Source organism: Salvelinus namaycush, chromosome 36 (assembly GCF_016432855.1).
Source record: "Salvelinus namaycush isolate Seneca chromosome 36, SaNama_1.0, whole genome shotgun sequence".
Classification (NCBI taxonomy): domain Eukaryota; kingdom Metazoa; phylum Chordata; class Actinopteri; order Salmoniformes; family Salmonidae; genus Salvelinus; species Salvelinus namaycush.
In genome coordinates, this window is record NC_052342.1 from 25266739 (window position 1) to 25281839 (window position 15101).

General features: G+C 42.1%; 1 protein-coding gene across 1 annotated transcript in view; it reads left to right on the forward strand.

Moving 5' to 3' along the window:
- Positions 1-6400: 6400 nt before the first annotated feature.
- The window catches only part of mus81 (MUS81 structure-specific endonuclease subunit), a 33488-nt gene continuing 24787 nt past the window's right edge, over positions 6401-15101 (forward strand). The window contains exons 1-8 of the mRNA XM_038975772.1: positions 6401-6461; positions 6909-7085; positions 7714-7843; positions 8271-8467; positions 9596-9676; positions 10147-10235; positions 10380-10544; positions 10667-10843. Of these exons, the coding sequence (XP_038831700.1) occupies positions 6945-7085; positions 7714-7843; positions 8271-8467; positions 9596-9676; positions 10147-10235; positions 10380-10544; positions 10667-10843 (980 nt within the window). The 5' untranslated portion in view covers positions 6401-6461; positions 6909-6944. The remainder of the gene's footprint in view (positions 6462-6908; positions 7086-7713; positions 7844-8270; positions 8468-9595; positions 9677-10146; positions 10236-10379; positions 10545-10666; positions 10844-15101) is intronic.

Sequence of the window (15101 nt, forward strand, 5' to 3'; positions counted from 1 at the left end):
TGAGATTATGTCTAGTTTGTTATGGTTCTTATCGTAACACTCCTCTCTGTACAAAGAAAAAATATATATATATATAAATATATATATATTATGCAGTAAAGGGTTTAATATATTTATTTTGTTATAAATTGAATATGTGTATGTTATTATAAATTTGATTGATAAAAAGAGACAATGTTTGTTTTGGGGTTTAGGAAATCTTTTGCACAACTACATTACCCTATACTACTGTACGGGGCTGTAACTACATTACCCTATACTACTGTACGGGGCTGTAACTACATTACCCTATACTACTGTACGGGGCTGTAACTACATTACCCTATACTACTGTACGGTGCTGTAACTACATTACCCTATACTACTGTACGGTGATGTAACTACATTACCCTATACTACTGTACGGGGCTGTAACTACATTACCCTATACTACTGTATGGTGATGTAACTACATTACCCTATACTACTGTACGGGGCTGTAACTACATTACCCTATACTACTGTACGGGGCTGTAACTACATTACCCTATACTACTGTAAGGTGCTGTAACTACATTACCCTATACTACTGTACGGTGCTGTAACTACATTACCCTATACTACTGTACGGGGCTGTAACTACATTACCCTATACTACTGTACGGTGCTGTAACTACATTACCCTATACTACTGTACGGTGCTGTAACTTCATTACCCTATACTACTGTACGGTGCTGTAACTTCATTACCCTATACTACTGTACGGTGCTGTAACTACATTACCCTATACTACTGTACGGGTCTGTAACTACATTACCCTATACTACTGTACGGGGCTGTAACTACATTACCCTATACTACTGTACGGTGCTGTAACTACATTACCCTATACTACTGTACGGGTCTGTAACTACATTACCCTATACTACTGTACGGGTCTGTAACTACATTACCCTATACTACTGTACGGGTCTGTAACTACATTACCCTATACTACTGTACGGGGCTGTAACTACATTACCCTATACTACTGTACGGTGCTGTAACTACATTACCCTATACTACTGTAAGGTGATGTAACTACATTACCCTATACTACTGTACGGGGCTGTAACTACATTACCCTATACTACTGTACGGGGCTGTAACTACATTACCCTATACTACTGTACGGTGCTTTAACTACATTACCCTATACTACTCTACGGGCTGTAACTACATTACCCTATACTACTGTACAGTGATGTAACTACATTACCCTATACTACTGTACGGGGCTGTAACTACATTACCCTATACTACTGTACGGTGATGTAACTACATTACCCTATACTACTGTACGGTGCTGTAACTACATTACCCTATACTACTGTAAGGTGATGTAACTACATTACCCTATACTACTGTACGGGGCTGTAACTACATTACCCTATACTACTGTACAGGGCTTTAACTACATTACCCTATACTACTGTACGGTGCTGTAACTACATTACCCTATACTACTCTACGGGCTGTAACTACATTACCCTATACTACTGTACGGGGCTGTAACTACATTACCCTATACTACTGTACGGTGCTGTAACTACATTACCCTATACTACTGTACGGTGCTGTAACTACATTACCCTATACTACTGTAAGGTGCTGTAACTACATTACCCTATACTACTGTACGGGGCTGTAACTACATTACCCTATACTACTGTACGGGGCTGTAACTACATTACCCTATACTACTGTACGGGGCTATAACTACATTACCCTATACTACTGTAAGGTGCTGTAACTACATTACCCTATACTACTGTACGGGTCTGTAACTACATTACCCTATACTACTGTACGGGTCTGTAACTACATTACCATATACTACTGTACGGTGCTGTAACTACATTACCCTATACTACTGTAAGGTGCTGTAACTACATTACCCTATACTACTGTACGGGTCTGTAACTACATTACCCTATACTACTGTACGGGTCTGTAACTACATTACCATATTACCATATATACTGGACCTCTATAGGTACTGGTCCTCTATAGGTACTGGTCCTCTGTAGGTACTGGACCTCTGTAGGTACTGGACCTCCGCAGGTACTGGACCTCTGTAGGTACTGGACCTCTGTAGGTACTGGTCCTCTGTAGGTACTGGTCCTTCTGTAGGTACTGGTCCTTCTATAGGTACTGGTCCTTCTATAGGTACTGGTCCTTCTATAGGTACTGGTCCTTCTATAGGTACTGGTCCTTCTATAGGTACTGGTCCTTCTGTAGGTACTGGTCCTTCTGTAGGTACTGGTCCTTCTGTAGGTACTGGTCCTTCTGTAGGTACTGGTCCTTCTGTAGGTACTGGTCCTTCTGTAGGTACTGGTCCTTCTATAGGTACTGGTCCTCTGTAGGTACTGGTCCTTCTATAGGTACTGGTCCTTCTATAGGTACTGGTCCTTCTATAGGTACTGGTCCTCCGTAGGTACTGGTCCTCCGCAGGTACTGGTCCTCCGCAGGTACTGGTCCTCCGCAGGTACTGGACCTCCATTGCCGAACATGTAGCACTCACCTGGGTGATGCCACAGCTTCTGAAAGGTGCAATTGAATTGACTGGAATTAAAAATGGAATTGATCCCAATCCTGTGTTATATAACCGTAACTGCTGTTTAAAGACCGAGATTGTGAGACAAAGTGCCAGTCATGTTTACATTCATATCCAATAGGACTTGGAAGGGATATAACTTCTATGGAAGAGATTACTACTAGCATACTGGAAAAGCACAGTTCGTTTATTCTGTATTGGTCCCAGATCTGTTTGTGGTGTGTAGCCAACTCCTGTTGCATTTGACAAAACAACACAAACAGATCTAGAACCAGGCTCGATTTACACCAACGCTCAGATTAGAAAACATTCCACTATAGCCCGGTCCAAGACCTGTTTGTGCTGTGTCGCCAGCTCCTGTTCCATTTGACAAGACAACACAAGCAGATCTGGAACCAGGCTAAGAATGTTGTAGGTATAGTAAAGGATTTAGACTGATTCCTGGGTTACAAAGAACTCCATTATATAACACTTTTGTTTTTCTATTTTTTTCTCTGTAAGTAGCGTTTGTTGTAGGTTTTCACGTCATGTATGATGTGCTGTTTTCCTTTTTTTTGTATGCGACATTGTTATTAGAGATTGGGAATCTGCAAAAAAAAAAATTTGTGTGTGTTTCTACTGTATAAGTGCCTGACTACTCATAAGCTAAAGAGAACCAAAAGGCTATCTGCTTTCTGCATTGCTGAGATCACGATGATAGTTTCTATCACTGTATAATAGAGTTTAAACAATGGAGAGAGAGAGAGAGACAGAGGTGTTTTCTATTGATGACAGGCATTTGAATGACGACTGTACTGTAGGTATTGTCAGGTCCATCATTATTGACCCGCCTTGATAAAGATGAGCATTATTCTGTACAAAATACTAATTCTGAGCTATATTGCTCAACAAAATAGGGAAATTTATATATTTTTTTACCAATACAATTGCTCAGTGAAAGAGAACTCTATTTTCATGTCATCTGACCATAGCACCGCCTGGAGTTTGCACCGCCTGGTGTTTTGATAAACAGCATTGGCACTTGGATTGGAACCGGTGCTTTGGTCAGATGACATGTAAATAGAGCTCCTTGGCAACACACAACAGCGGTGGGTTTGGTGTTGAAAAACAGAAGCATATGCAGGAATGAACCTCCATACCTAATGTCAAATATGGTGGTGGATCTTTGATGTTATGGGGCTGTTTTGCTTCCACTGGTCCTGGGGCCCTTGTTGAGGTCAACGGCATCAGGAACTTTATCCAGTACCAGGACACTTTTTTTTGTGTGCCAAAAACCTGATTTCTTCTGCCAGGAGGCTGACACAAGTGGATCTTCCAGCAAGATAATGACCCCCAGGACTAATCAAACATTTTAGCCATACATCTAAATGCTGCAATGGTCACCTCAGTCTCTGGACTTTGGTTCTGTATGGAGGAATGGACTAAGATCCCTCCCAACGTGTTCTCCAGTCTCATAAAACATTTTAGAAATAGGCTCAGTGGTGTTATCGTCGCAAGGGGAGGGTGCTGGAACAGGGGGGCCAAGAACCCCAATCTTTTTTTTGTGTGATTTTTGTACATATTTCTTGTTCAACAAAATCTCATTTTGTGAGCAATTGCATTGTTATAAAATAGTATAATTTCACCCTCTTTCTTTAGTTTTTTTTGCATGAAATATATCTCAGTATTTATATTGTTTATTTATACAATATTTTTGCTCATCTTTATCCAGGGTGCCAATAATTATGGACCTGACTGTATCTGGGGTTTGGTTTTCAGTTTATCTTTTTTTTTTTTTTATGAGCATTTTATCACACTAAAATATAACTTGTTGTATCAAACTGTTCTATTTAGTCTATTTAGTTAAACACTACTGCGTTTGTTTGTTGCTGTGGTTGTCTATGGCCAGTAAAACAGTGAGATTCGTTTCTTTCTTTCAAAGACTTTCCGACCTGACTGTATCTGGGGTTTATCTTCAGTTTATATTTGTTTTTAATGAGCATTTTATCACACTAAAATGTAACTTGTATCAAATTGTTCTATTTAGTTGTGTACTGTATAAAAAAAAAACACTACTGCGTTTGTTTGTTTGTTTGTTTGTTGCTGTGGTTGTCTATGGCCAGTAAAACAGTGAGACTCGTTTCTTTCTTTCAAAGACTTTCCGTGTTGCAAAACTTGACTTGTCGGTTAACGCCAAAAGATTGTTTTGCTGCTGTGGTGGGTTGTGGGGATGCTGTCTGTGGTGGGTTGTGGATGCTGTCTGTGGTGGGTTGTGGATGCTGTCTGTGGTGGGTTGTGGGTGCTGTCTGTGGTGGGTTGTGGATGCTGTCTGTGGTGGGTTGTGGATGCTGTCTGTGGTGGGTTGTGGATGCTGTCTGTGGTGGGTTGTGGGTGCTGTCTGTGGTGGGTTGTGGATGCTGTCTGTGGTGGGTTGTGGGTGCTGTCTGTGGTGGGTTGTGGATGCTGTCTGTGGTGGGTTGTGGATGTGCTGTCTGTGTGTTCAGTCGGTGTTTTATATGACAATCATGGTGTCACTCATTACTCAATATTAAATCTATTTCCTGGAATGTATAAAGTATTGGCCTCCTGTGTATCTGTAGTTCAATCAGTTTCGTTTTGATTCCGTTTAAATGAATAGAAAATAAGAAAGCTGTTGGTGTGTGTGTGTGTGTGTGTAGGGGGGGTGAGACAGATTACACAGACCCACAAAGATTTTGAAAACAGATCCAATTTTGATAAACTCCCATATCTACTGGGTGAAATAGCACAGTGTGCCATCACAGCAGCAAGGTGTGTGAGCTGTTGACACAAGAAAAGGGCAACCAGTGAAGAACAAACACCATTGTAAATACAACCCATATTTATGTTGATTTATTTTCCCTTTTGTACTTTTGTAACTATTTGCACATCATTATGTAGCCAAGTAGCCTAGTGGTTAGAGCATTGAGACTAGTAAAGGAAAGATTGGTAGATCAAATCCCCGAGCTTTAATGGTAAAAATCTGTCATTCCCCTGAACAAGGCAGTTAACCCACTGTTCCTAGGCCGTCATTGAAATTAAGAATTTGTTCTTAACTGACTTGCCTAGTTAAATAAAAGTTTAAAAAATAACACCGTTAATAGACATATGACATGTCTATTCTTTTGGAACTTTGGTGAGTGTAATGTTTAATGTTTATTTAACTTTTATTTTATCTATTTCCCTTTCTTTGGAGTAAACACGTTTCCCATGCTAATAAAGCCCTTTGAATTTAATTGAGACCTAGGGGAGTGAGATGGCGGATGGGTGAGAGGGGAGAGAGAGGAAAGTAGGGTGGGAGTAGCGTCTGAGGCAGTAGATTCCAGCTGGTCGTTGTTTGGTCTTGTTGATGGAATCTAACGGAAAATCTCCTTCTGCGTTCTGTACTCCGAGGCGGTTCTCGGGCGTTAACGGTACACGGGAGCCTGATTTGGGAAAATCATTGCATTAAAAGGTCTATTTATCTGGAATTCTTTGGGCTACACATTTGTAGGCTAATATATAACAAACAATGGCAATTTTGAAAGTCACAAGCATGTTTACTGAGTTAACATTTCATAATACTGATTTGAAAATGACCACGTAAACCACCTGTGCTTCACTTAAGGGTTAACAATTGGTTCTGCACGTAGGCTTCCTACCTCGCGTTTAAATAAAAACTATATTTTGTGCATGTAGCTTCATTGTGCATTAGACTACATCGTTGACTTTCATCTTTCTTTACTTGATACAAGATACAGTTGTAACTTTTAAAGTTGTATTGTCGCCGACGGATGGCGCTAATACGCTGTCGGATCGTATCAAACGTTTTGCTCCTTGCATGTCACATGACCCTTTGACTCGGAAGGCGGCAGGTTGCGTGGTTGAAACAGAACCAACAAACTAAAGGTAATTTGTAATGCAACTATTAATAATATAAAAACAGATCTGACTTTACATTATGTGTATTCATCCAACGCGCTGTTTTAAATATTGGCAGAGCAGACAGTGACTGCAGATTGTTAGTCAGCTAACGTTAGCTTGCTAACCAACTTCAATGTGTAGCTACTGTAGCTAGTTTATCATCTAACAGCTGTTAAACACAAGTTATTGTGGCAGATGTACCGTTACTTTAATGTTCTTGTAGTTTAGTTGAGTAGACTATTTAATAAACTTTATTTATAAAATATCGTCTTAAATGGAATGTTTTTTTTTTTAATCGGCAGCAGCTGTTTTCTTCACAACGTTTTGTATAACGTTAGCACATGCGCAAAACGTTTAGAAAACGGGAAAAGGTGTGCTGGGCGCGGAGCAAATCAACAACACTCCGCATGTCTTTATCTCTCTCTCTCCCAGTACCATTAGCCATGTGGCTGGACTAGAGACACAGTGATGCCAGCTGTAGAGCATGTCCGTCTGGGTAGGAAGCGCACCTTGCCCCCGTGCCCAAACCCTCTCTTCCTCCAGTGGCTGTCAGAGCTACGGGACCAGGCGGCAGAGAAGGGACAGAAGACACAGTACGTTTATCAGAAGGTAAACAAACACACTCGGGCTATAATGACTTGCACTAGGTGTATCACAAGGTAACTCGCTACATAAACTGCTGGGTCTGGAACAAAAGCCTTTATACCCCAGGACACTTTCTGCATGTCACTGGGGTCCCTCGGGGTGTGCAGGCTTTCGTTCCAGACCAGCGCGTAAACACCTGACTCATTGCTAACAAGATTATCATCCAGACCTTGACTAGTTGAATCAGGTGTGGTAGTGCTGGGCTGGAACAAAAGCCTGCACTGAAGAACGCTATTAGCTAGCAAGACACGTTTTCTGTTGCATATCCCACACGTCTCCGTCTTACCAGGCTATCAGTTCGTTGAAATACTCCCTCTCTATCTTACCAGGCTATCAGTTCGTTGAAGAAGTACCCCCTCTCCGTCTTACCAGGCTATCAGTTCGTTGAAGAAGTACCCCCTCTCCGTCTTACCAGGCTATCAGCTCGTTGAAGAAGTACCCCCTCCCCCTCTCTTACCAGGCTATCAGCTCGTTGAAGAAGTACCCCCTCCCCCTCTCTTACCAGGCTATCAGTTCGTTGAAGTACTCCCCCTCTCTTACCAGGCTATCAGCTCATTGAAGAAGTACCCCCTCCCCCTCTCTGTGTTACCAGGCTATCAGCTCGTTGAAGAAGTACCCCCTCCCCCTCCAGAACGCTCGAGAGGCTAAGATTCTACAGAACTTTGGAGACGGAATCTGCAAGATACTGGATGAGAAGTTACAGAGGCATTACAGAGAGAACGGTGAGATGGATGGATACAGAGAGAGGGGGATGGATGAATGGATACAGAGAGAGGGGGATGGATGGATGGATACAGAGAGAGGGGGATGGATGGATGGATACAGAGAGAGGGGGATGGATGGATGGATACAGAGAGAGAGAGATGGATGGATGGATACAGAGAGAGAGAGAGATGGATGGATGGATACAGAGAGAGGGGGATGGATGGATGGATACAGAGAGAGGGGGATGGATGGATGGATACAGAGAGAGAGAGATGGATGGATGGATACAGAGAGAGAGAGGGAGATGGATGGATACAGAGAGAGGGAGATGGATAAAGGATGGGGGGTGTATTCTGGACTGGAGAAAGGGGGCGATAGAGAAATGTGAAGAGATGAATGGAGTGATAGGTTGATCATAAGTTTCTCCTCCCCACCCCCTTCCAGGTCCGGACGCTCCCATCCACTCCCTTCCCAGCGGTGTGACGGTGGCCCCTAGTCGCCGTAGCAACAACAACCTGGCTCAGCCCACCAAACAGCCCTCTAGGAAAGAGAGGGAAGGAGGGAGGAGGAAAAGGGAATACGTGCCCCAGAAGAGGTCTGGTGGATATGCTGTCCTGTTAACACTCTACAGAGAGTCTCAGGTCTGTTCTCACTCCCTGTCCCTCGCTCCCTGTCCCTCGCTCCCTGTCCCTCTCCCCTCGCTCCCTGTCCCTCGCTCCCTGTCCCTCGCTCCCTGTCCCTCTCCCCTCGCTCCCTGTCCCTCGCTCCCTGTCCCTCTCCCCTCGCTCTCTGTCCCTCGCTCTCTGTCCCTCGTTCTCTGTCCCTCGCTCCCTGCCCCACGCTCCCTGTCCCTCTCCCGACGCTCCCTGCCCCACGCTCCCTGCCCCTCTCCCCACGCTCCCTGCCCCACGCTCCCTGTCCCTCTCCCCACGCTCCCTGCCCCACGCTCCCTGTCCCTCTCCCCACGCTCCCTGTCCCTCTCCCCACGCTCCCTGTCCCTCGCTCCCTCTCCCCATGCTCCCTCTCCCCATGCTCCCTGTCCCTCGCTCCCTGTCCCTCGCTCCCTGTCCCTCGCTCCCTCTCCCCACGCTCCCTGTCCCACGCTCCCTCTCACCACGCTCCCTGTCCCTCGCTCCCTGTCCCTCGCTCCCTGTCCCTCGCTCCCTCTCCCCACGCTCCCTGTCCCTCGCTCCCTGTCCCTCGCTCCCTCTCCCCACGCTCCCTGTCCCTCGCTCCCTGTCCCTCTCCCCTCGCTCCCTGTCCCTCTCCCCTCGCTCCCTGTCCCTCTCCCCACGCTCCCTGTCCCTCTCCCCACGCTCCCTGTCCCTCTCCCCACGCTCCCTGTCCCTCTCCCCACGTTCCCTGTCCCTCTCCCCACGTTCCCTGTCCCTCTCCCCACGCTCCCTGTCCCTCTCCCCACGCTCCCTGTCCCCTCGCTCCCTGTCCCTCTCCCCTCGCTCCCTGTCCCTCGCTCCCTGTCCCTCGCTCCCTGTTCCTCGCTCCCTGTCCCTCTCCCCTCGCTCCATGTCCCTCTCCCCTCGCTCCCTGTCCCTCTCCCCTCGCTCCCTGTCCCTCTCCCCTCGCTCCCTGTCCCCTCGCTCCCTGTCCCCTCGCTCCCTGTGCCTCTCTCCCGATCCTTCATCTTTCCCTCCTCTATAAAAATCAGAAGGATCTGTGCACTCTGTGATTCCCAGTAAATGTAAATAAGATGCTGTTTTGTTTTCTCAGGCGTGTGACATTGATAGTCCCTCCCCCTGTCCTCTCTCTAGGTTCCTGGGGGTAAGGGCTTTATGTTTAAACTGGAGCTACAGGCTGAGGCCCAGCATCTGTCTGACAAGTCCTTCTCTGTGGTGAGTCTGAGCCACATTCAGACAACGTTTGCTACAACATTCAGACAACGTTTGCCACAACATAACTCTTGGTCTCTTGTCATGCTAGCACAAACAATCAATGACTCTAACATACCCTCCTTCCCCCTGTCCTCCTCCCCCTGTCCCCCTCCCCCCTGTCCTCCCCCCCTCCTGTCCCCCTCCCCCCTGTCCTCCCCCACCCTCCTGTCCCCCTCCCCCCTGTCCCCTCCCCCTCCCTCCTGTCCCCCTGTCCTCCCCCCCCCTCCTGTCCCCTCCCTCCTGTCCCCCCCCTCCTGTCTCCTTCCCCCTGTCCTCCTCCTCCCTGTCCTCCTCCCCCTCCTGTCCCCTCCCCCTGTCCCCTCTCCCCTGTCCCCCTCCATCTGTCCCCCTCCCTCCTGTCCTCCTTCCCCCTGTCCTCCTCCCCCCTGTCCTCCTCCCCCCTGTCCCCTCATCCCTCTCGTTGCCTGTAGCCTGATCTAGGTAGTAAATACACAGCCTGGTCCTCAGTGAGCACACTGATACAGAAAGACTTGGTCCAGAAGACACACAACCCCGCCAGGTAAACGACGAGACGACACCTTGTCTTCTTTTTAAAACGCTCCGTGTTCTTTCTACCTCGTTTGTTCCTCTTTGTCTGTTACCCTGTAGTGATCTCTTTCCATCTCTCTCTCTGTCTGTCCCTCATCCCCCCTCTCCCTCCTAGGTATTCTCTGACTGAGCTGGGTTTGGCCCTGGCACAGAGACTAGAGGACGGAGAGAGAGAACAAGAAGAGGACAGGAGGAGTGACGTGAGGGAAGAAGAGGAGGGAAGTGGGCCCGGTGTTGTTGATCTTACTGCCGAGGAAGATGAGAAAAAGAAGAGAATAGAGTGAGTGAATGAGAGACACAAATTATGTTTTATCATTGGTGTTTTGGATGGTTTAGTTTGATAATTGTAGTAATGTAATTAACTAAGATTCGTTTCTCTCTATTTCTCTCGGCCTGTGGTAGGCCCATAGCGGGGCCTACCCCGGCAGCCTATGTTGCCCAGAGAGGGAGTGAGGTGCCTGGGGTAAACTCCTCAGAAAAGCCCCAGGCTGCAGAGACAAAGACTAGGCCGGCTGGAGGCTGTCTGTACCCAGGCAGTTATGACATTGTGCTATGTGTGGACTTCATTGAGACTACTGGGTAAGAGGTCTGTCTGTCTGTATAGGTGAGGTTGAGGTTTCTGTGTAGGCACAACATGTATGCGTGCTAGTGGTGGGGGGAAAAATCGGTACTTACATATCGGGATTTCATTGTTGTTGACTATATATCATATTATTTTTGCGATAGTTGGCACTACCTGCACCAAATCTCCAGTATTTTTCCTTCATAGCTCGTTCTCCATCTTTTTTTAAATAGGGAGACAATTTAGTGTTCAGGTCTTGTGTTTCCATGACTGATCAAAACTAATTTTCTAATGGCTCTCTCTGTCTCTAGCAGACATATGGTGAGGAATATGTTGGGAACATCCAATAGCAAATAAAATCACAGTATCCAGTCGCAATGCATATAGAATCATGAGAATCACAATACATATAGAATCATGAGAATCACAATACATGTAGAATCACAATACATATAGAATCATGAGAATCACAATGCATACAGAATCATGAGGATCACAATACATATAGCATCATGAGAATCACAATACATATAGAATCATGAGAATCACAATGCATGTAGAATCATGAGAATCACAATGAATAAAATCACAATGCATATAGAATGACAATACATATAGAATCACAATGAATAAAATCACAATGCATATAGAATCATGAGAATCACAATGCATATAGAATCATGAGAATCACAATGCATGTAGAATCATGAGAATCACAATGCATGTAGAATCATGAGAATCACAATGCATGTAGAATCATGAGAATCACAATGCATATAGAATCACAATGCATATAGAATCATGAGAATCACAATACATATAGAATCATGAGAATCACAATGCATACAGAATCATGAGAATCACAATACATATAGAATCATGAGAATCACAATGCATATAGATTCACAATGCATATAGAATCATGAAAATCACAATACATGTAGAATAATGAGAATCACAATGCATGTAGAATAATGAGAATCACAATGCATATAGAATCATGAGAATCACAATGCATATAGAATCATGAGTCACAATAAAAATAGAATCACAATACAAATAGAATCACAATACAAATAGAATCACAATGCATATAGAATCATGAGAATCACAATGCATACAGAATCATGAATCACAATACATATGGAATGATGAGAATCACAATACATATAGAATCATGAGAATCACAATACAAATAGAATCACAATAAATATAGAATCATGATAATCACAATGCATATAGAATCACAATAAATATAGAATCATGAGAATCACAATACAAATAGAATCACAATAAATATAGAATCATGATAATCACAATGCATATAGAATCACAATACATATAGAATCATGAGAATCACAATGCATATAGAATCATGAGGATCACAAAACATGTAGAATCGTGAGAATGACAATGCATGTAGAATCATGAGAATCACAATGCATACAGAATCATGAGGATCACAAAACATGTAGAATCGTGAGAATGACAATACATGTAGAATCATGAGAATCACAATACATATAGAATCACAAAGCATATAGAATCATGAGAATCACAATGCATATAGAATCATGAGAATTGCAATGCAGGTAGATTCATGAGAATCACAATACATGTAGAATCATGAGAATCACAATGCATATAGAATGACAATACATATAGAATCACGAGAATCTCAATGCATATAGAATCACAATGCATATAGAATCACAATGCATATAGAATCTCAATGCATATAGAATCTCAATGCATATAGAATCTCAATGCATATAGAATCACAATGCATATAGAATCTCAATGCATATAGAATCATGAGAATCACAATGCATGTAGAATCATGAGAATCACAATGCATATAGAATCATGAGAATCACAATGCATGTAGAATCATGAGAATCACAATGCATATAGAATCACAATGCATATAGAATCATGAGAATCACAATACATATAGAATCATGAGAATCACAATGCATACAGAATCATGAGGATCACAATACATATAGAATCATGAGAATCACAATACATATAGAATCATGAGAATCACAATGCATATAGATTCACAATGCATATAGAATCATGAAAATCACAATACATATAGAATCATGAGAATCACAATGCATATAGAATCATGAGTCACAATACAAATAGAATCACAATACAAATAGAATCACAATACAAATAGAATCACAATACAATAAGAATCACAATGCATATAGAATCACAATGCATACAGAATCATGAGGATCACAATACATATAGAATCATGAGATCACCAATAAATATAGAATCAGTAGAAATCACAATGCATATAGATTCACAATGCATATAGAATCATGAAAATACCAATACATGTAGAATAATGAGAATCAAAATGCATATAGAATCATGAGAATCACAATGCATATAGAATCATGAAAATCACAATACATGTAGAATAATGAGAATCACAATGCATATAGAATAATGAGTCACAATACAAATAGAATCACATAAAAATAGAATCACATACAAATAGAATCACAATACAATGAGAATCACAATGCATATAGAATCACAATGCATATAGAATCATGAGAATCACAATGCATATAGAATCATGAGTCACAATACAAATAGAATCACAATACAAATAGAATCACAATACAAATAGAATCACAATACAATAAGAATCACAATGCATATAGAATCACAATGCATACAGAATCATGAGGATCACAATACATATAGAATCATGAGAATCACAATACATATAGAATCATGAGAATCACAATGCATATAGATTCACAATGCATATAGAATCATGAAAATCACAATACATGTAGAATAATGAGAATCACAATGCATATAGAATCATGAGAATCACAATGCATATAGAATCATGAAAATCACAATACATGTAGAATAATGAGAATCACAATGCATATAGAATAATGAGTCACAATACAAATAGAATCACAATACAAATAGAATCACAATACAAATAGAATCACAATACAATGAGAATCACAATGCATATAGAATCACAATGCATATAGAATCATGAGAATCACAATGCATATAGAATCACAATACATATAGAATCATGATAATCACAATGCATATAGAATCACAATACATATAGAATCATGAGAATTGCAATGCAGGTAGATTCATGAGAATCACAATACATGTAGAATCACGAGAATCACAATGCATATAGAATCTCAATGCATATAGAATCATGAGAATTGCAATGCAGGTAGATTCATGAGAATCGCAATGCAGGTAGATTCATGAGAATCGCAATGCTGGTAGAATCATGAGAATCACAATGCAGTTAGAATCATGAGAATCACAATGCATGTAGAATCATGAGAATCACAATGCAGTTAGAATCATGAGAATTGCAATACATGTAGAATCATGAGAATCACAATGCATATAGATGACAATACATATAGAATCACGAGAATCCACATGCATGTAGGATCATGAGAATCACAATGCATATAGAATGACAATACATATAGAATCACGAGAATCACAATGCATATAGAATCACGAGAATCTCAATGCATATAGGATCATGAGAATCACAATGCAGTTAGAATCATGAGAATCGCAATGCAGGTAGAATCATGAGAATCGCAATGCAGGTAGATTCATGAGAATCGCAATGCAGGTAGATTCATGAGAATCGCAATGCATATAGAATGACAATGCAATAGATCATGAGAATCACAATACATATAGAATCATGAGAATCACAATGCATCAGAATCATGAGGATCACAATACATATAGAATCATGAGAATCACAATACATGTAGAATCATGAGAATCACAATACATGTAGAATCATGAGAATCACAATGCATACAGAATCATGAGGATCACAATACATATAGAATCATGAGAATCACAATACATGTAGAATAATGAGAATCACAATACATGTAGAATAATGAGAATCACAATGCATACAGAATCATGAGGATCACAATACATATAGAATCATGAGAATCACAATACATGTAGAATAATGAGAATCACAATGCATATAGAATCATGAGAATCACAATGCATACAGAATCATGAGGATCACAATGCATACAGAATCATGAGGATCACAATGCATACAGAATCACAATACATATAGAATCATGAGAATCACAATGCATACAGAATCATAATACATATAGAATCATGAGAATCACAATACATATAGAATCACAATACATATAGAATCATGAGAATCACAATGCATACAGAATCATGAGAATCACAATG